Below are 21,249 nucleotides of genomic sequence, written 5' to 3'. Positions count from 1 at the left end.
ACTAATACACAAAACTTGACAGTTAGGTATGCTTACAATATACCTAACTCGCGTACATGGAAAGAAAAACAGTGGTGTTTCTTCAAACTACTTCAAAGCATTTTCAGAAATACAGCTCTTCTGCACACTATAATATTGAACTTTCCTCCAACATTGTACAAGTATTTCAGCTAGAACTTAGATCAGATAATGCTCCATTTTGGCTCTGGATGCAGAGGGATTATACTGATAAGTAAGCAATTATCCACTTTAAATGAAGGTTGAAATCCAGTAATACAGGATTGTGTAAGATGTGAAGTTGCACAGGCAGATGTAGAAGTTAAGCTTTCCTCTGACTGCTTGAATATAGGCTAATCTCCATAGGGCCTAGACCTCAGTGATACTTAAAGCAACCTCTAAGTGTACATTTCATGTTCGTTGTAGTCACGTTCTTCTAACCACCTACTTATATTTTGGAAAGCAGTAGGGTGCTCATTTGCCCTTAAGAGCATGGGAAAAGGTAGAACTCTCTTCTGTACTACTAAGGATTTGTAGTACTCATGCTCATTGATTAATTAGGTTACTTACAAACACTGATTTCATGGTAAACAGGGGTGTAACTCTACCCCATAGTAGCCTGCTACACACTAGAAGTTCCCTAGTGTGCTTTGACATATTCCCATTTCAAAGAAGGGTAGAGCAAAGTGTGCTAGGAATTTTAGTGGACGGCAGCAGCGTCCACATCGATACTGACGTCATGTCAGGCTAGGGTGGGGTATATTTACACCCCAGCTTGTTTGTGTAGACAAGACCTTTGATCGGTAAATAGGCAAGGATTTCTGGGTAAGCCACAAGGAATTTTCTATAGCTGGCAATCTTACGTATGAACTATTTTGACAGAAAAGCTGACACTTAAGTATGACAACTGGCCTATGCTCTAGATACCTGACTGAGTCCTTATCCGGACACGAGTATAAATGCACTTATAAACTAGTATAACAAGTTTATCTAAAGTAGTTTAGAAATGGGTATAATTAAAGTGAGCATAACACTGTATACAACTGTCTGTGTTAATACCAATTTAGCATAAGTTAATGTGTTCACAATCTTAATTTTGTGACAGGTAAGGTTCTGTAAAGAGACACCACACCCACCCAAAACCTGAAAAACATAGTAATAAAGGGAAAAAGTCTCCTAGATACTTTGCTACCTTCAATGGGCAATAGCATTCTGATACTTTCACTTCCCTTTCCACATACTGAAAAGCCATACAGCATTACCAACCTCAAGAGATCAAATGTCATGATATTTTAATCTCTCCTGAATCTATTAGGTAAAGTGATTCTAGCCCCTGCTGCTGAAGCTCACTCCCCCCTGACTCTTTCCCAGCAATTAATCCTGTCTCCCAATCCCTACCCACCCTACCCCATCCTCACTTCTGTGCCTCCTGGGATTCTTCACCCTCCTGTTCTGGGAGCCACAGGGGGAGGATCAGATGTGCCATCTTGTCTGTTTCTTATAGCAGGGGTGGCAGCAGTGGAGCTGCTGTGAGCAGATGGGTGAGACTGCTGGTTTCAAGCACAGCTCGTTGTTGCCAGGGGGCTGGATCTTCTTACGTCATCACAAGATGAGCTCCAGCACTTTCTAAGGAGTTGGCAATAGTAGCAATATGTACCTCAACTTCAAATTCACTTAAGAACTTTACCAGCAACGTTAACAGATTAGTTCTCCCTATGTTAAAATCAATAAGGCACTTCAACCAGTCTGAGTGTCGGCCCCAGGGTTTTGCACCAATTCAACATCAGTTTCTAAGCAGATCTGGATGAATGCCAACATTCCCTGCAGGGGTAAATCAATCAGTCACTTTGTCTTAGTGATGGAGCTTTTAAATGGGCCTGCAGCTGCTCCTGGTAGATGGAGAATTAGGTTCAGACATGGTCACTATTAGGAAGAGCTGCAAGGTATACTTTTTTCCTTAGGTCTTCCCAAGTGATTAAATGCTAAAGACTAAATATTTCATTAAGAGCAAAAGCAATAATGTCTCAATTTAAGCCTTGCAAGGTGGATAGATACCAGAGCACTGGGCACTAGAATGTTCTAAACTAGGCAGCAGACTTCTAGACAAAAACTACCTCCCTTCAAGATGTTCAAAATTTCAGTTCACCATAAAAAGGTATGAGAGAGTTTCATAGTAGACAATTTTTATTTTCAAAAAGGTGCAGCAGTGAACAGGGTCTTTTGAAGGGCACTTTCTAAACAAAACAGTTATGGTACAATAGACAGCAGAAATTAGTAAGTCCACAGTGAAGTACAGTCAGACACTGTACAAAGGAGGAACAAGTTAGGAATACATATAAAGTTGCACATTAAAAAATAATTTAAACAGCCATCTTCAGTGATTCAGCAGTATTACAACCAAATACACAAGTATTTGCCTTGTGTGGTGGATCAATTTAAACAGATTTAGACATTACCAAGTTATTTTGGTCTTTGAGACTAAATGATGATTTAAGATCAGCACTCTAGGGGACAACAATCTGTGAAAGCAACATTTACTCCCTGACATACAAGAAGTCAATTCCCTGGCCCTATAAGCACTTATCAGATTTCTTCACTCATGCTAAAGTGACAATACTTTCAGTTAAGTGAGTAAGGATATTTGTGTTAGTAGATGCAGCAGTTTTGCTTCTGCTGCAATGTTTTGCAGAATACCGTATCTGCTTAGTCAGATTAGATCATCATGAGAAACAGTTTACATTTAAAAATGACCTATAATCACATTTGATATACAAGAGACTAGTGCTTAGTAAGGCTTCTATTCATTTTCAACTATTAAATGGCTCAAGTAATAAGGTGCAAGTGGACACAGCTGTGTTCAACCAGTTAACATAGGAAGGCTCAATTTTTGACCCACTTGTGTTCTGGAATTTGGTCTAGCTGTAAGTTAACTTAAGTAGCTATTTCAGTTTTCAAGAAAAAGTGAATAGTGATCATTCAGGAGTGTGAAAATATCCATAGGATTTATTGCATCCTGTGGAAAAAAAACACTGAACAGTTAAATCAGAACAAAAAACAGGGCAGCAGTTGATTGTTAATGTTCTTCCTTCAGCTAAGCTTAAAGTGCACTTCCAGTGCACATTTCTTCAGAAGTGTTTGCATGTTTGCTAAGTCACAGCAGGACTGATGAGTAGAACATAGTGATGTGAAGGTTTTCTATGGTAAATTATTGTTAACTGGCCAACTTCAGATGTCGGTGTGGTAGACTCATGGTCAGTTGAGGAAAAAAGGCAATGTAAGGGAAAAAAGTCTGGCTGCAACTGAAATGACTGACCGGTATTTTCTGCATGAAAATACTAACAGCATGTTAAGTTAGGGTGAAATTCTTCCCGCTGATCAGACTTACTGGATATTCTACACCAGTTCTATACAATCAATTTCCATGTCAATGAACTGTAGAGGTAGAATATGCAAGATACATAGTTATCATTAAAGAATAAAATTCTTCCTGCTAACCAAATATGCCATACCAGGAAATGTGGTTATATCAAATTATACTTTTTTGGTCATGATTATATAGTAGCTTTTTCTACAAAAAGAGATGTCTACTTAAAAGACCACCACCACACCACTGTTACAATGACAACGACAACCACTACATTAGTAAACATACACACTGGAACTTCAATTCGATGACCAGCTAGACTAGTTTGGACAGATGCTCAAAGTTTAATGCATACATCACTGACTGAAGATTTGCCTCACCAGACCCTTCACAACCTACAAGTACAGCCACCAGCAAGTTTAACTAAAAAGCAGAACACAAATCTAAGTGTGGTAGTGTTAGACAAATATTGTTAAATGAGTGTTTATATCACTTTTGGCTTGGTCAAAGAATAGGAGCAAAAACTTGTTGCAGGACCTAACAGATGGGTAAGGAAAAAGCTAAGATGCCAGGGCACGCACTGATTAGGAAGGAGAGGTGTTTGTAGAAGAGGCCAGAGGCTCAGGGACATTGAAGTGGGATAAGATGTTTTGGTGAATGGAGGAGAAAATAAGTTGAAAATCATAAGTATGGTAGATAAAGAAAATGGAATATTTCAAAGGATCCAAGTAATTTAATGGGAGGAGACTGAAAGTAGTGGGGTGTTGTAATATGCATTGAGAGAAACAGCCTCTCAGTATGTTCCCTTAGTTTTTCCCATGCATCTCTAATGCCTCTGGATCAACAAGAAATATGTTCAGATTTGGGAGGCAAAATTAAATCTGTTCACCATAGGATTATGGATGGAATCAAGTTTACCTCCTGTTGGAAGTCACACAAGGAAGAAAGATGAGTAGCAGCTGGTCAAGTTTGTCAATACTTAAGTAAAATGTAATCAATACCATGTTCATAAGTGTTGCTTTTACCAGATTCAAGAAGCTGTAAAATGGGATGTACTTTTTGGTTTCTGAAATTAGATATTCTTATGGTTCAGCTATCTGAAATAATACTTACTTGGCATAGGGCTTCATCTACTTGACAATGCACCAATTTAGGAAGTACCTACTCTTCTGACTTAAGGATATTGTTTTCTAAATGGATAAGTAGATATATTAAAAACAGAAACAGTAAATAGCAACAGCTTAACATGAGGAGAGCTTTAATTTGACAATGAAAAATATGTAATATCAGTTTTTTCTTTAAGCTACAGTTCAACTGCCTTCAAGCAGGATGATTTTCTTATAGGATCCTGTGAGATCAAGACGATAATTCAGTAGGTTTCTAGCTGTTGGTTTGGTAATGCATTTCTATGGAGACTAATTTAGTAAGCTTGCTGGCTCTTGAATTTAGGTGATTTTCTAAGTTTAGAAAGGCAGTCAATATTTTGAAAATGCAAACATCTCTTATTAATTCCATATGAGTGTTTAAGGGTGAAAATAGTGTCATCAGTAAGTTGAAGACAGACATCTACCTCCTCACCCAAATACCAAAAGCAGTAACATACCAGAATCCTTTGGCATGAAGGGCATAACGGAGGTAGTTTTCAGCACAGAAGCAGCTCTCTGACAGAGGCACTCAAACTGACCTAAGTAGTCATCCTACCGTGATCTGTTAAGTGAGGATTTGTGATTTTTATATTTTGGGAAGCAAAGCCAATTTAACTGTATGCATCAAGTCAATCTGAAATGTTTAATTATTCACAAGATACTTGAGAAGGCTGGAGATGACATGCACATGACAATTACTGTGGTGCCCATTTCTTTGTTTTCTGATGTTTACTCCCGTTCAGATTAGTGAAGCAAAGCTGGTTCATCATGACCAACATACAGGCACTCAGTTTTATTCCAACACTTCAGATTAGTTTTAACATATTAATAAAGCCTATTTCAAAATGTGTTATGTTAAAACTTAAAAGCAGTTACCACTGTATATAATAACCTGTTACAATGTTATGAATTGGAAACTGGTCTGAAAAGCTGCTTAAGCAGACCTGTGAGATGACTATTTTTACTGGTCTAGTTTGAAATTGAGATTATTATGTATAGTGCTTCAAAGTCTGCAAGATGGACAGTTTCTAGTCAGATCCCTAAGCTCTCTGTCTTATAGTCTCCCATGCCATACTATGGTAGTTTGCTCCAGCTTAATTTAAATTACAGGTGTTCAACACTGCTCTTAAACACTTTGCTTTTAGGAAAGTCTGTACAAGAGTGAATGAAGATGGGTGAAGATTTCTGTGCAATATGTCCTGCCCTGGGTTAACATGATTCAGTTTATAAACTCTGTCTTTATTCATACAAAAACAAAATAAATCCAAGTCAGATTTATAGGTCACAAGTCAACACTATACCTCTGATATGAAAAAGTATTTGAAAGACAAGGCATATGAGCAAGACAGATTAGCCATGTCTGACTGTTCAGAATTACAGGTCAGTTGTAAAATATACACTGGGCACAAGGCAGCCCTCTAAAGACTAGGGATTCTGCCCTTCCCCACCACTAAAAGTTTTAACAAAACCAGTTGATTGAGTATTCCCGATGTAATTATTGTAGTTAAATACAGACAGACCTGCTGGAGTCCCTCTGAAGAAATGAACACAGGAAGCCAACTGAAGAGGCTGATAAATGCTGTTACAGAGACCGTGTGGAAAGTTTGTGAGCCCAAATACCATGACTGAACATTAGGCGTGGGTCAAATCTGTACCTAAGAGTGGGGAGAAGGTCTGTGTGAGCTACATTTAGATCAAGGATTACTAGCAACATAATAGATCTAACATATAGCACTAAAGTGGAATTCATTGGAATGGAGCCTCCCTCAGCAGTGCACAATAGGGAACTAGTTCTCCTCTACCAGGAAAGTGCTACAACATTTCAATTTAGTCACAAACTAATACTACAGAAGTTGACAAAAGTCAGTGTAGTGGCACTTCTAACTAACAGTGTAGATGTTGCATCTAAGTACAACACTAGGGTGTATCTGCAGTAGCATTACATATGAATAAAGGAAAAGCGTGTCCAGGAGCTGCATTCTCAATATTTTGCAGTATTTACAGCAGCAAAATGTTATGGCAGTTTAGCATGTAAATGCAAGCCTATTATAAACAACAGCCTTTTAAGTGCTGTAAAAAAAAATCTAGAAAAGTGGTTTGAGCTCAAAGCAGCAGCTTTCTAACTGGAGAGAAGGCAGGTGTGACTGACTCACGCAAATGGTTTTGCTGCATGATACAAGTTCTGTTTTCAGGGCAGTTTGACAGTATTCCTTGTTTTGAATATTCAAGACTTCAATCCAAAGAAGAAGTGAGATAAGGCTAGCAAATACTTTAGTTAGAACCTTCCTGTGTGGAGCAACACATGGAAAGCTTTTAATAAGCTGCAAGTGATTATTTCCTTATTTAAACCATTGTTCCTTTGATTGGTCAGCACAGCTGAAGAGCTTTACAGGCAGCATTCCTTTCAAACCAACAGTGACTGAAAGTTACCTGGAAAGGGGTGTTTAATGACACCATTGCTGAAGATACATTTGATATGTCCATAGTTTCTCATATCTTACAGCCACCAGGTACAGTTAAATTTATCTACATTTAGCCTTTATAGTTCCAAGTTTACATTTTAAATTAATTGACACTAAATTACAAGTCTAGATGGAGTTTCCTGGATGAAAAATGCAATACTAGGTCTGAGACAAAACATTCAGCTTTAGAATTTAGTTTGTCCTATACCCACCTTCCTTTCCATTAATAGAGAGTCTCCTCCTCAGACCAAGTGTCTACACTGCCTGACAATTTCCAGGGATTTAAGTTTAAAAGTATTTATGGCACCATCCCTTTAGAGAGAAGGGAAGTCCCTACTTCCAACGAAAGGGAAAAAAGTAAAACTTTTGAGTCTTATGTCAAGGGAACTGATTTTATAAGACAGTCCTAAACTGCTACACAATTGTGAATGATGATTACAAAACTAAAAGCTGAAATAGTCAAAAAAGGTTACCCTGGGTCAAAGACGCCTGGTGTGCGACAAGTTGCTCCTGAGCAGGACTGTAACATCATTAGTCGATAGTTCATCTTCTCTAAAATTTCTTGATCTATTGTTTTAGCAATGTTAGTAAGCTGGTGTGGGTCTGCAGTCAAGTTGTAGACTTCAACAAACACCTGTTTAAGTGGGGAAAAAAAAACAGTTCCTGTACTGTATTAAATGTCAACAATTACACATAGAATACTTCCTACACAATTAGTGGGGAAACATGCTGGTAGAGTGACAACTTATTTTTTACTGCTATGTATTATAGTTACATTATATCTTCAGTTAGCCTGTAGTGCCCACTATGTGCTAATACTTACCAGACAGCCATGAAATGGACCCTTCTTTGAGGAGCTCACAATTTCACAACAGTCTTGAGGGGTCAGTGGCAAATTAAAATAAGGCAAATATTAAGGAGTGAATTATCTACATGTCAAATATTAGGTTTGTCATCTTATGAATGGAGCCTAAGGTAAGCACATGTAGGTAATAACTAACACTCCATACATATAGCTCTGGTTAATGAAACTCCCACAGAGTACATCTTTTTACCCAGATGACACTGCATATAACAGAGAATTGGACACAAGTGTATTATGTAATCTCCAACTAAAACAGTAAAACCTTTGTATAGTCTGCTTAGAGAATCACAATATTTATTGTTTTTTCTTAGGAGTTTATGGAGCAGTCCGGTGATGGGTTAGCAATGCAGTGACAAGACACTGGTTCAAAATATACCTCTGACCAATCTGTGGGGCAGTAAAGGTTGGACATGCCACAAGAATTCAACCAAAGCATGTGTGCAATTAAATCAGCAGATTAGATCAGTTTTGATGTCTGCCTTTAGGAAGGGTAGAGCACTCACAGCTCCCCTATCAGGCAAGAAGGGCTTGATCGTGGCTGTCAGAGAATAGGAACAGGGAAGGGATTTAAGAGAAGAACAGACTCTGGGTGCACTGTTTACACTCCTTGGTGGCACCACACATACTAAAAGTATCTTCCCTGGGATAACTGAAGGAGACTGTTCATGAAGCTAACATCCTACTAATGAAATCTGAATTTTGTTTCTAAATGGAGCAAAAATCTGTGTCCTATTGAGACAGATCCTAGTAGGCTAATTGTCCTAAATCTTTCTGGAGAGCTGGCTCTGTCATTTTCAGACCAGGCAGCTGCATTCCTCCAATGTAAACAGCAAATCAGCCTATTAGAATGCAACTTGATTAGTCTCTCCTCTGTGGTCATGGCCTGAGTTAGCTGTAGAAATGTGATCTCCCCATCAGTAGGCTTTAGACCAGGGGTCGGCAACCTTTCAGAAGTGGTGTGCCGACTCTTCATTTATTCACTCTAACTTAAAGGTTTCGCGTGCCAGTAATACATTTTAACCCTTTTTAGAAGGTCTCTTTCTAGAAGTCTATACTATATAACTAAACTTTTGTTGTATGTAAAGTAGATAAGGTTTCAAAATGTTGAAGCTTTATTTAAAATTAAATTTAAAATGCAGAGCTTCCCGGACCAGTGGCCAGGACCCAGGCAGTTTGAGTGCCACTGAAAATCAGTTTGTGTGCCACCTTCGGCACCTGTGCCATAGGTAGCCTACCCCTGCTTTAGACCATTTGGAAGTGCTCAAACACATTTTATATGCTACACTTTTCCACTCACCCCCCTTGATCTCCTTAGGGAGACATGTACTTTACCCCTCCCTTAACCTTTGTCTAGTGGGATCTCTGGGAAGCAGGAGCAGGTCATTCCCAGATCAATGGTGATGCACAAAGCTCACTGAGGGTCCCCTGTAGTGCAGGAATACGAGTCCCAATTTGGCATTGTGGTGAACACAAAGATGGCAGTTTGTTAGGGATTCGTAAAGCATTGCAGAGTTCCCAATTCTTCTTGGCAGTCCTAACCAAGCAGTTTGAAAACATGGCTTGGGACAAATACTGTTACAACCCTATTTATTATCATCATGCGACTACATGCTGCCCCATACCAACTGCTCCCCAGCTATTAACACTTAGCAGTTTACCTCAGGAATTAAGCAATTTAAAGACTAAGAACTGCCTAGTCTTTTGCTAAACTGAAAGGGATTGATGACAATGTATTATAGGGGAACGGTGAAATTACTGTTTTGCTGGCAAGGCCACAGACTTGCACCGCTTAAGAACTTGCTAGGAATGTACAGTGAGCTCTGAAATATGTGACTAGCCACCAGTTTAGTCTATGATCAACAATAAAGTTGTCTCTGTCATTTAGATACGGAGGACCAAATTCAGCCCTGCTGCAACTCCTACTTAAGCTCCACTTACACCAAACGTGAATTTGGCCCTAGATAATTTAACCCATTTCCCCTTCATGATAATACAGTATGTTTTGGTTAACTATTTCCACCAACAGTTAAAACAACTGACTATTTAGCCTACGAGCGAAGCTACAGTCTCATTTTCAGAGTAGTTTACGCCAACCTTGAGAGCAGATAAACTTTGCATACAGACATCAATGGAGTTACACTATAATAGATGTTAATTATCTCAAATATTGATAACTCCAAGAGAACTGAACATTTAACACACCATGTCACTGAAGTAAATAAGCCAGAAAGTATTACCTCCCGGTCATCAAATTCACAGTACTGCAGATCCCACGAAGTTGACAGTGTCCTCACACAAGCGTATGTATTGTTATATGAATCTTCACACACACAGTCTGGAAAACAATGCTGTAAAGAAACAGAGGTTAAACAGAAAAGGGAGAGTGAACATGCTTTTTTACTTCATATGGTGAAACTGAAAGCAACAGTTCTCTACCCAGAAGTTGTATCTGCTGAAGCCAGATGCAAGTAGTTCATGGACACTAGATAAAATACTGAGAACTAAATGTTAAAAATCCCAGGTAGACATATATGGAACAAAAATACCAGTTTTTCTAAAAATTAGGAAGTGTCACTGTGTCAGGGAAGTTTTTAAATGGGAGATAGCATCTTTGTATTATTTTTCTGGTGAATTAATACAGTAACCCAGGAAATGAAAACAATGCTCAATACCCCAAACAGGCTACTTAGACACAGTGGGAAGAATAACATAAAACGGAACATTATGGTAGGGTCTATTTACAGTAAGCATCAGTATGACAGAATTACAGAGCACAGCTAGTGTATTGCAGAATGTAGCCACTTACTTACTGGCTTCAAATCAATATTTGATTGTGTGATGAGGGCATCAGAATTGCAGATGTAAAAGATCATGGCCCTATGTTGCAGCCACCATCTTTCCAATAAAAGAGACTAATACAGCTACCCCCAGATACTTGACATCTTTCCGTTGGGATTCTGGGGGCACTAGTTATTTTAAAATCAGAGAGGCAGATGTTCAGCCATTCAAAACATTTTCCTCTGAACCAGGCATGTTGTACTCAGAACAGGCATAGCTCCTACTGACTTACAGAGCAAGATATAGTAAAAACACTATTTTAGCACTGGGTATTGAGTTAATAAAACCAAAAACTTCATAAATTGATCTTGAAGTTACAACGGATACCACGCGTAAGTTGCAGTACGGTACACTGCATTGCCTCGTCCTTCAAGCCACTGCAAAGCAATTTCCAATGTTCTGAAGGGACATCAACTTGTTCTTTGATATACCTTTTATTCCCCCCTACCCCCCACTCACTGTCAAGAAAAATGGTTTGCAAAACTGGTTGTTTGTAAGACTCTGGTGTTTGTAAAATCGAGGTTTTACTGTCCCAGGAAATAAATCCAGATCTCCCACATCACTGGAAGACAATTTCTAGGCTACTAACAGGCCTGACTCTGAACTGTGGTTTTAGTTTAAGCGATTTCAGGAAACATTTACAAATAATTCACGCTTAAGTTCAGTTCTGCTTACAGTAACACCAGGTCCCAGGGCAGGGCAGGTAGGATCACTACTGTTATGTCCTTCTCCTTGGTACTCAATCAAGACATCTGATCTCCAGGTCACATTTTTGTCTCCTCTCTAAAACAGAGGATAGTAAAATTTACTTTTTAATTGTTAGTTCTTCTGACAATGCCATAAGTAAAAATCATGCATGCCTGAGATTACATACTCCTTGCTGGTTACAGAGTAATTTAAGGCACATCCAGTGGCACCAATACAAAAGCATAATGAAGCTTAGTGAAAATGCACTGTGTAACAGCAACTGGAAGCTACAGTAGAGCGCCAGTCCCAAAAACTGGTAAGTTGGTTTAGGAAGTGGGTATTTTATTTCGTTTGAAGAGAGTGCTAATAACAGTTCATATACAATCTAGCACTAACTGAAGGCTTATGATCACCATGAAGTACAAGCCATGTTGCCAAATACCACTAACTTATAACCCAAAGTCTCTAGAAAAAGGGTTTTTTTAATATAGCCTCTTCCTTTAGGGGTATCGTCACCGATGAAGAATTACACAAGACAATCAGAGATACTTGCATAAAAGGGCACACACTGATTGGCTTTCCAGTTGAGTATTTCAAAAAGTGAGTTGAAAATTTTAAAACCCTCCCACATGTGCAGTTTTAGAATAATTTTTAAAAAGGCATGTAAAACCTATATAGAGGTGAGCAGATTACAGAAGAGGAACAAACTACACAAAATACCATCACAAATGCACGCCATAAACTAACAGACGTCTAACACCCACAATCTTCATTATTTGTAACAGTAGGTAGAACTTTAAGTCAGACATGAGATTTAAGTTGATGCCATCCCTTTAAGGTTTCACTAGCAAAACCTTATACCACAAAAGTGCATTGGTTCTAAATCAGGGGTCGGCAACCTTTCAGAAGTGATGTGCTGAGTCATTTATTCACTCTAATTTAAGGTTTTGTGTGCCAGTAATACATTAACGTTTTTAGAAGGTCTCTTTCTATAAGTCTATAATATATAACTAAACTATTGTTGTACGTAAAGTAAATAAGGTTTGTAAAATGTTTAAGAAGCTTCATTTAAAATTAAATTAAAATGCAGAGCCCCCCAGACCGGTGGCCAGGACCCAGGCAGTGTGAGTGCCACTAAAAAAATCAGCTCGTGTGCCGCCTTCGGCACATGTGCCATAGGTTGCCTACCCCTGTTCTAAAACATGACGACTCATTGCAATTTCTTGAAGGCTACCTCCAATTTATATACCAAGTATAACAGTAAGGTGATCAGATACAAGAAGCTTCATTTAAATAGGTTTTGCTCATCTGTAGGAAAGATTAGTTCCCTCCTCCACCCCAGTCAGCGGGGAAAAGACGACTAATATCCCACTTATTAGGATTTAAATAAATATCAAGTGGGCATTGTGATGTTGCACCCCATGCTTTATGGAAATATGCTTATGAGTGTAAATATGACATAACTGGAATATGTTTTATGCTAGATATACCATGCAACATCTCTGCAAAGATTATATCTACTGAATATATTAATCCTAATTGTACGTGTGTATCATTTTTGTATTTGAAGTTATGAATATTGGCCTATGTACTTTGATTTTAAGCAGCCTCAGTGAAGCATTTCGTCAGCTTTTTGAGAAAAACTATTCTCAGTAAGAATCAAGAAACACTTAAGCTGACAGTGGACTTAGATGTGGACTGGCATCTCTCAGTTTTCAGCCTGTAAAGAACTTAGTCATGCATGCATAACGTGACTTGCACATGTGACTCTCAAACTCCATCTTGTAGCTGTGATTCTGCATAGGAAAAAACACAAGGGGTTTCCACCCACAAGAGAGACTATCTAAGGCCCTGGGAAACCCCTCCATTTTGTCTTCAGCTGGCACAAAAGATAGCCTCTCCACCCCAAAGAGAGGCTTGAAAGAAATTGGAACAAAAGGATAGTAACTAAAAGTGTGCGAGTGATTGCTGGACCCAGACTAGGAGGAAGTCTAGTCTGTAAAAGAAGCTTATTGGAACATCTGAAGGTGAGATTCACCTACATTTAGTTTCTTACTGTATTAGGCTTAGACTTGCATGGTAACTTACTTAATTCTGTCTGTTATTACTTGGAACCACTTAAACCCTACTTTTTATATTTAATAAAAATCATTTTACTTAATTAACCCAGAGCAAGCAATTAATTCCTGGGGGAGAAAACAGCTGTGCATCTCTATCAGTGTTACAGAGGACGAACAATTTATGAGTTTACCCTGTATAAGCTTTACACAGAATAAAACATTTATTTGGGGTTTAGATCCCATTGGGAACTGGGTATCTGGGTGTTGGAGACAGGAGCACTTCTTAAGCTGTCTTCAGTTAAGCCTGCAGCTTTTGGGGGACATGGTTCAGACCTGGGTCTGTTTTTGTAGCAGGCTAACCTGTCTGGCACAACCGGGCAAGGTACTGAAGCTGCCAGGGAAAACAGGCTCAGAGGTGGTCCCAGCACATCAGGTGGCAGTTCTCAAGGCATTTTCTGTGACCCAACCCATCACAGGCATAATTTTGTCTTGGTCACATATGCAAGTCTTAGAGCATTTCAGAATTGAAGAGCCAAGTAGTACAACCATCAAAACAGGAGTCATTCATTACCAGTAGTACAACTAGTCAAAGAAAAAGCTTTCCATTGGGAGGAGAAAAAAAAAGTTATCCTCGAGGAGGGAATTTCAGAGTTTATTGAAATGTATAAGCAATGAAATGCTATACCTGCATCTTGTTACTCTTTTCATTAGGCCAGAAGGGCTCTGTGTGAAAATGCCATGAGGAAGAAGGGAGTTGGAATGCACATCTTCCTAATCCATTTTAGGAAACTTTATTCACTCTGAAGAATAATCTGTGTAAGAGTAATCTGCAAATTGCTTGGTTACTAATCCTGAACTCTTACCAGAAGCGGCAACAGTGACATCCCATCCATCTGTGTCTTGTTTATGTCAAATCCTGCGATATCCAAAATAGTGGGACCCAAATCAATGTTTGCAACCAGCATCTGGATGGTGGTGGGAAACAAAAGCGTTACTGACTCACAAAAAGATTAATGTTCTGAAACTGTCAAGTTTTAGTGCAGGGGTCAGCAACCTTTCAGAAGTGGTGTGCCAAGTCTTCATTTATTCACTCTGATTTAAGGTTTCGTGTGCCAGTAATACATTTTAACATTTTTAGAAGATCTTTCTATAAGTCTATAATATATAACTAAACTATTGTTGTATGTAAAGTAAATAAGGTTTTTAAAATGTTTAAGAAACTTCATTTAAAATTAAATTAAAATGTAGAGTCCCCTGGACCAGTGGCCAGGACCTGGGCAATGTGAGTGCCACTGAAAATCAGCTCGTGTGCCATAGGTTGCCTACCCGTTTTAGTGTCTGTCTGAACAAGAAAGTGAGGTCCCTTTATACTACAGAACACTAATGTGTTGCTAGACCCCTTTGCAACATATATGCCAGACACTGTCTGATTACTACGAAAGAATACGAAGACCTATATTACTGCACCTTCACTTATAATCCTACCTTGTTTGTCTGGTTTGGTTTGATGCCTGGTCCTCGAACTAGCAATGGAACTTTAATGTCAAACTCATAGAGCTGCCGTTTGTCTATTGGCAAAGAAAATTGTCCTAGAAAACATTAAGAAAAGAATGAGACACCACTTAATTGTGGTTTAATTTATAAAAGGGGACTTCACATGACTCAGGATCTGGCCTTTGATGAACAATGACTTGTTTAAATGGGTCCTTTATCTTGACCTTACATACACAGACCCTCAGTCCATATTCACCCACAGATTTCCTTTATTTTAGTCTATTACTGTAGTCAGATTCTGATGCTGTACAAGTTGGGCTACTCGTACAACTTCAAATCTACATACAAGACGACAACAGAGGGCAACTCTAACACTGAGAAAGGAAAGAGATGCTATAATGACATTCACCTGTAAAAATATCTTGGTATTTCAGAGCAGGAATGGAGGAAAGGTCTATATTTATACATATCATTACTACATTTTAGGGACAGAACACCACTTTATAAAATTCTCTGAAGATGGATGGCACTGTAGGTTTGCAGTCAATTAGTTTAGCTTCATAGCACCAGAGGAATACAATTATTGTCTTCATTTCACAGATGAGTAAATAGGGGCAGAAGTTAAGTAACTAAGATTTCACCAAAAGTTTGCAGCAGAATTGCAAAGGAGAAGTACACATACCAGTATGGAAGCCATTGTCTGAGGTATAAAAAATGTAAGTATTATCTAGCTCTTCAAGCAATTCCAGTTTCTTCACCAGTTTCTCTATCAGATCATCTACTGACAGTAGTGTTTGCCATCTGTATGGGAGCACAAAATGTTCCAATTAAATTGTATAGTATTAGTTGTAAATGAGCATTTATATTAGGCTACAAATTGATTTGGACTTCTGTTATGCACCGTAGGCATATCACCTCTATCACCACAAACTCTGGAAACAAACCAAACATATAGCGAGCTCCATTTTACAGTATGAGCTGCAGCCATTCTGAGACACAGACCTTCTGTTTTGTCTTATTCTGCTTTTGTTGGTTTTACTCTGTAGTGCCTGAAAGGTCAAAATGCAGACTGCATTTAATCTTATCTAGAAGTAGCCACAGACCATTTCTGAAGTAATGCAAGCTAGCACATTAGCATCACAGTGTTCTCCTGCAAGGTCACCATTTTATAAAGGCAGAACTAAAGTGTTCCTAAAAAGCATCGAAGAATCCTGTGGCACCTTATAGACTAACAGACGTTTTGCAGCATGAGCTTTCGTGGGTGAATGCCCACTTCGTCGGATGCAACAAGCAACTAAAAAGCATGTCATGTTTTAAACAGTTTCTATATGAGGTGATCTTTTCTGCACAAAAGAGAGTAGCAAGGTCTATCCACTTCTTCATATTGCTCCTGCAATTCCAGGATCCATTATTCTGATGCTACTAGCCATCTTCTCAGCAAGCAGACCTCATGATAGAAAAGTGGTATGTTTGGTTACAGGAGTAGTGAATCTCCACAAAGTGCTTAGATTCATTACTTCAGATTAACCAGTCAGATTTTATTACTGGGTTCTGATGTCTCCCAGCATGCACTCAGTGTTTAAGATTTAATTGCATAATTTTACCAGCATGCTTTATAAAGCAATGACCTGAAAACCAGCTCTGAGTTTTCCTTCTCCAAGATAGCAAGCTCTACCCTGTCAACATGTACAAAATACAATTCTACTACTTAGTTTTGTTAGCATTTGTTTTGTAAACCTCTTTTCATTAGCATTTAGCCTTACAGCAAAGGCTGAGAATAAAGAGGAGACTAAAAAGCTTACTTAAACTTACACACAGTAGTTAGCTATGCCTTCATATTGTGCATTTCCTAGCTGCTGTTGCCATCTGTAAGGTATCAGAAGTAGTAACTGAAAAGTGCCCTAAAATATCACATCTCCCTCTACAGAGAGGCTACCCAAGAATCCTATAAGGTTAGCCACTAGACAGATCAGCTCTGAAAACGGGTAAATTGCTTCATTAATTACCAGTGAATTGAAAGTAAGGTTTTACTCTGATTCTTTGCCAGTGAATTGTGGAAGAATTCTGAGTTCTTCTGAGACAGAGGGGGAACTGTGGGAAGGCAGTGGAGGATTATCAGCATTTAGCCTTCATCATCACTGCAAAGTGTACCAGTTACCAGCCCAAGTGAAAACAGAACCCAGGCTCTAACTCACAGTCCCAGCTATGCCAGGTAGCCCCAGTTGAAAGCACCATTAAACTTGTGAGAGAGGTGTATAGGTATGGGAACAATACCAAGATGCTAACTCTGCAGAGGAGATATATGTATAGTATATCCAGGGGGCAGTTCTGCTGAGTAAGATACTCTCTTCCACAACCACTTGTTCATTTTTTACTTAGCACTACAGAGCCAGTACAGCTAAAAGGAGGCTGGTTCCTAAGTTTCAGTCATTTACACATGTCTAAAAACTTACTGAATTCAATGGGACTGCTCAAGTGCAAAATCAGAACCTTTATTATTGACAGTATTACACAAAGAGGCGAGAACAGACTCAGATTCAAGGTTAGCTAGCTGAGGGAGCTAGACATTAAGATATTTTCTAACTTGTTAACTAAGCACATTTGATATGAAAGTCATTGAGAGAATGAATTCTCAGTGCCTTTTTAAAAAAACAACCAAAAAACAGATTAGATCATATTAGTCTACTCATTTTGACAATGTGAATGCATTTTACTGTCTCTCATGCACTAAAATTCAGAGAGACAGTAAAGAAATCAAGCAGGACTTCCTATGTCTCTGTATGTTGAATGACAGTAGCAGTTAGATACAAGAGATTTTTATGGTCTAGCAGACTACTTATAAATCTGCCTACCAAAAAAAGGGGTGGGGGCATGACTCTACAGGCAGCACCCAGAGAACTACTGCAGGTAATTTAACTCTTATGAGGAGACCTTACACATTTTAAATTAGCTCATTTTTGTTTTTCATCAGAATAGCCTCTGCGCTATTAGTCTTGCCAGGAAACCTATTAAATGGTCTCAAGCAGCAGTTCCTACCTTCTTCTAAAAGCATCATCTAGAAACTGTATTGAAGAATTAGTCATTGGAGTCTTTGCTTGCCTGATTAGCCAATGCTTGTCCTAAAAGAGAACACATTAAGATTAGCACAGAAACATCATAAAATGAGCTTTTTTGTTAAGTGCTAAACCTTCACTGAATTGTTAATTGCAATAGTAATAGTTTGAGTGAAGTATTTGCATTATTATGAAGTATTTACATTAAAATAGAAGAGTAACCTGTCACTTTAATAATAGAATCATAGAACTGGAAGGGACCTTGAGAGGTCATCTAGTCCAGTCCCTTGCACTCAAGGCAGGACTAAGTATTATCTAGACGGGGTGGGCAAACTCGGGCCACATCTGGGTGGGGAAATTGCATGCAGGGCCATGAATGTAGGGCTGGGGCAGGGGGCTGGGGTGTGGGAGGAAGTGTAGGGGGTTGGAGGCATTGCGGTGTGCAGGAAGGGGCTCAGGGCAGGGGGTTGGGGTGTGGGGCGCAGGAGGGGTTTGGGTGCAGGCTCCAACCCAGCACCACTTACCTTGAGCAGCGGCGCACAGTGGGGCTAAGGCAGGCTCCTGGCCTGCCCTGGCCCCGCGTCGCTTCCGGAAGCGGACATCACCATGTGCCTGCGGCCCCTGGGAAAAGGCGGGGGGGGAGGGGAGAAAGAGGGTTCTGTGCATTTCCCGTGCCTGTGGGTACCTCCCCCGAAGCTCCCACTGGCTGCAGTTCCTCATTCCTGGCCAATGGGAGCTGCGGGGGGCGGTGCCCGCAGGCGAGGGCAGCACGCAGAGCCCTCTGCTCCCCACTCTCCCAGGGGCTGCAGGGATGTGGTGCCAGCTGCTTCCAGGAGCGGCACGGGGCTAGGGCAGGCAGGGAACATACCTGAGCCCTGCAGCGCCACAGGGGTGGCAATCCCGTGGGCCGGATCCAAAGCCCTGGTGGGCCATAGTTTGCCCACCCCTGACCTAGACCATTCCCGACAGGTGTTCGCCAACCTACTCTTAAAAATCCCTAATGATGGAGATTCCACCACTTCCCTAGGCAATTTATTCCAGTGCTTAGCCACTCTGGCAGTTAGGAAGTTTTTCCTAATGTCCAACCTAAACCTCCTTTGCTGCGATTTAAGCGCATTGCTTCTTGTCCTATCCTCAGAGGTTAAGAAGAACAATTTTTCTCCCTCCTCCTTGTAACAACCTTTTATGTACTTGAAAACTGCAACGTCCCCTCTTCTCCAGACTAAGAAACCCTTTATTTATGTATTTATTTAAATCTTCCCTCACAGGTCATGTTTTCTAGACCTTTAATCATTTTTGTTGCTCTTCTCTGGACTTTCCCCAATTTGTCCACATCTTTCCTGAAATGTGGCATGCAGAACTGGACACAATACACCAGTTGAGGCCTAATCAGTGCAGAGTAGAGTGGAAGAATTACTTCTTGTGTCTTCCTTACAATACTTCTGCTAATACATCCCAGAATGATGTTTGCTTTTTTTTTTGCAAAAACCATACACTGTTGACTCATATTTAGCTTGTGATACACTATGACCCCAGATCCCTTTCTGCAGTACATGTGCAACTGATTGTTCCTTCCTAAGTGGAGTACTTTGCATGTGTCCTTATTGAACTTCATCCTATTTACTTCAGACCATTTCTCCAATTTGTCCAGATCATTTTGAATTTTAATCTTATCTTCCAAAGCACTTGCAATCCCTTCCATCTTGGTAACATCCGCAAACTTTATAAGTTTACTCTCTATGCCATTATCTAAATCACTGATGAAGATATCAAACAGAACAAGACCCAGAACAGATCCTTGCGGGACCCCACCCATTATGCCCTTCCAGCATGACTGAACCACTGGTAACTACTCTCTGGGAATGATTTTCCAACCAGTTATGCACCCACCTTATAGTAACTCCATCTAGGTTGTATTTCCCTATTTTCTTTATGAGAAGGTCATGCGAGACAGTATCAAAAGCCTTACTAAAGTCAAGATATACCACATCTACCGCTTCCCCCACATCCACAAGGCTTGTTACCCTGTCAAAGAAAGCTATCAGGTTGGTTTGACACAATTTGTTCTTGACAAATCTATGCTGACTTATTTATCACCTTATCTTCTAGGAGTCTGCAAACTGATTGCTTAAATTATTTGCCCCATTATCTTTCCAGGTACAGAAGTTAAGCTGACTGGTCTGTAATTCCTCAGGTTGTCTTTATTTCCCTTTTTATAGATGAGCACTACATTTGCCCTTTTCCAGTCTTCCGTCTTCCATGACTTTTCAAAGATAATTGCTAATGGCTCAGATATCTCCTCAGTCAGCTCCTTGATTATTTTAGGATGCATTTCATCAGGCCCTGGTGCCCTGAAGATAGCTAACTTGTCTAAGTAATTTTTAACTTGTTCTTTCCTTATTTTAGACTCTGATCCTACCTCATTTTCACTGGCATTCACTATTTTAGACATCCAATCGTCATCAGCTTTCTTGGTGAAAACCGAAACCAAGAAGTCATTAAGCACTTCTGCCATTTCCACATTTTCTGTTATGGTCTTCCCCCCTCATTGAGTTCAAGTACAGGTGAGAGTTGCACTCAATTTTCCTCTTAGATCATGCACCTCGAGAACCATGACAGTAGGACTGTGTAAGTTTCTGCTCAGTTTGAGAGGGACCCTATAGTGTATGTTCACATGGTATCTAGACACAAGCCTCCAAGCTTGAGTCCACTGACGTCTCGTAGCAGGGGTTGCACTAGCAGGCGAAGAATAGCTGTGCAGACATTGTGGCTTAGGATGGAGCTTGGACTCTCAAGCCCAAACCCACCCCAGGCTATTTTTAGCACTGGCACAAGACTGAGGCTCACTACCAGATGCGGTGTAGCTATACCCACAGGGAGCAGAAAGTGCCTGGGAATCACTTTAGTGGCCTAGGAAAGAGAACTGTGAAGAGAACTCTGCCTGGGAGAGAGAGCTGGGAAGGATAGCAGTTACCTGGGGAAGACTCTCTGGACTGAGACCAGTGATGATTCTCTACCTGGCAAGGAGACAGGAAGGAGTCCTGCAAGGGTGTAGTAGAGAACTGCTAGAAGAGGCCTAAGAGATTAGTAACATAAGAAACAGCCTTAGGATAGTGGAGCAGAGTATATTTAGCCTTAGAACCGATTGCTGTTGAGGCCTTTTGACATTACCTAGAGTGGTGGTGCACAAACCCCCTGCACTGAAGGAAAAATATCGAGCCCCTGCAACAGGAACAGTAGGCAGACCCTGGTACAAGGAGAGAAGGTAAGCCCAGGCACTTAGG

At 39.9% G+C, this 21,249-nt stretch overlaps 1 protein-coding gene across 1 annotated transcript in view; it reads right to left on the bottom strand.

The window, feature by feature from the left end:
- Positions 1-2,163: 2,163 nt before the first annotated feature.
- The window catches only part of GNS (glucosamine (N-acetyl)-6-sulfatase), a 32,224-nt gene continuing 13,138 nt past the window's right edge, over positions 2,164-21,249 (bottom strand). Inside the window, exons 7-14 of the mRNA XM_039502091.1 lie at positions 17,949-18,031; positions 15,595-15,713; positions 14,904-15,007; positions 14,282-14,383; positions 11,347-11,454; positions 10,071-10,181; positions 7,442-7,602; positions 2,164-6,161 (exon numbers count right to left, since the gene is read on the bottom strand). Coding sequence (XP_039358025.1) covers positions 6,089-6,161; positions 7,442-7,602; positions 10,071-10,181; positions 11,347-11,454; positions 14,282-14,383; positions 14,904-15,007; positions 15,595-15,713; positions 17,949-18,031 — 861 coding nt within the window. The 3' untranslated portion in view covers positions 2,164-6,088. The remainder of the gene's footprint in view (positions 6,162-7,441; positions 7,603-10,070; positions 10,182-11,346; positions 11,455-14,281; positions 14,384-14,903; positions 15,008-15,594; positions 15,714-17,948; positions 18,032-21,249) is intronic.

The sequence above is a fragment of the Mauremys reevesii genome, linkage group 1 (assembly GCF_016161935.1).
Source record: "Mauremys reevesii isolate NIE-2019 linkage group 1, ASM1616193v1, whole genome shotgun sequence".
NCBI lineage: Eukaryota > Metazoa > Chordata > Testudines > Geoemydidae > Mauremys > Mauremys reevesii.
This window is presented reverse-complemented; position numbering and strand designations above follow the sequence as displayed.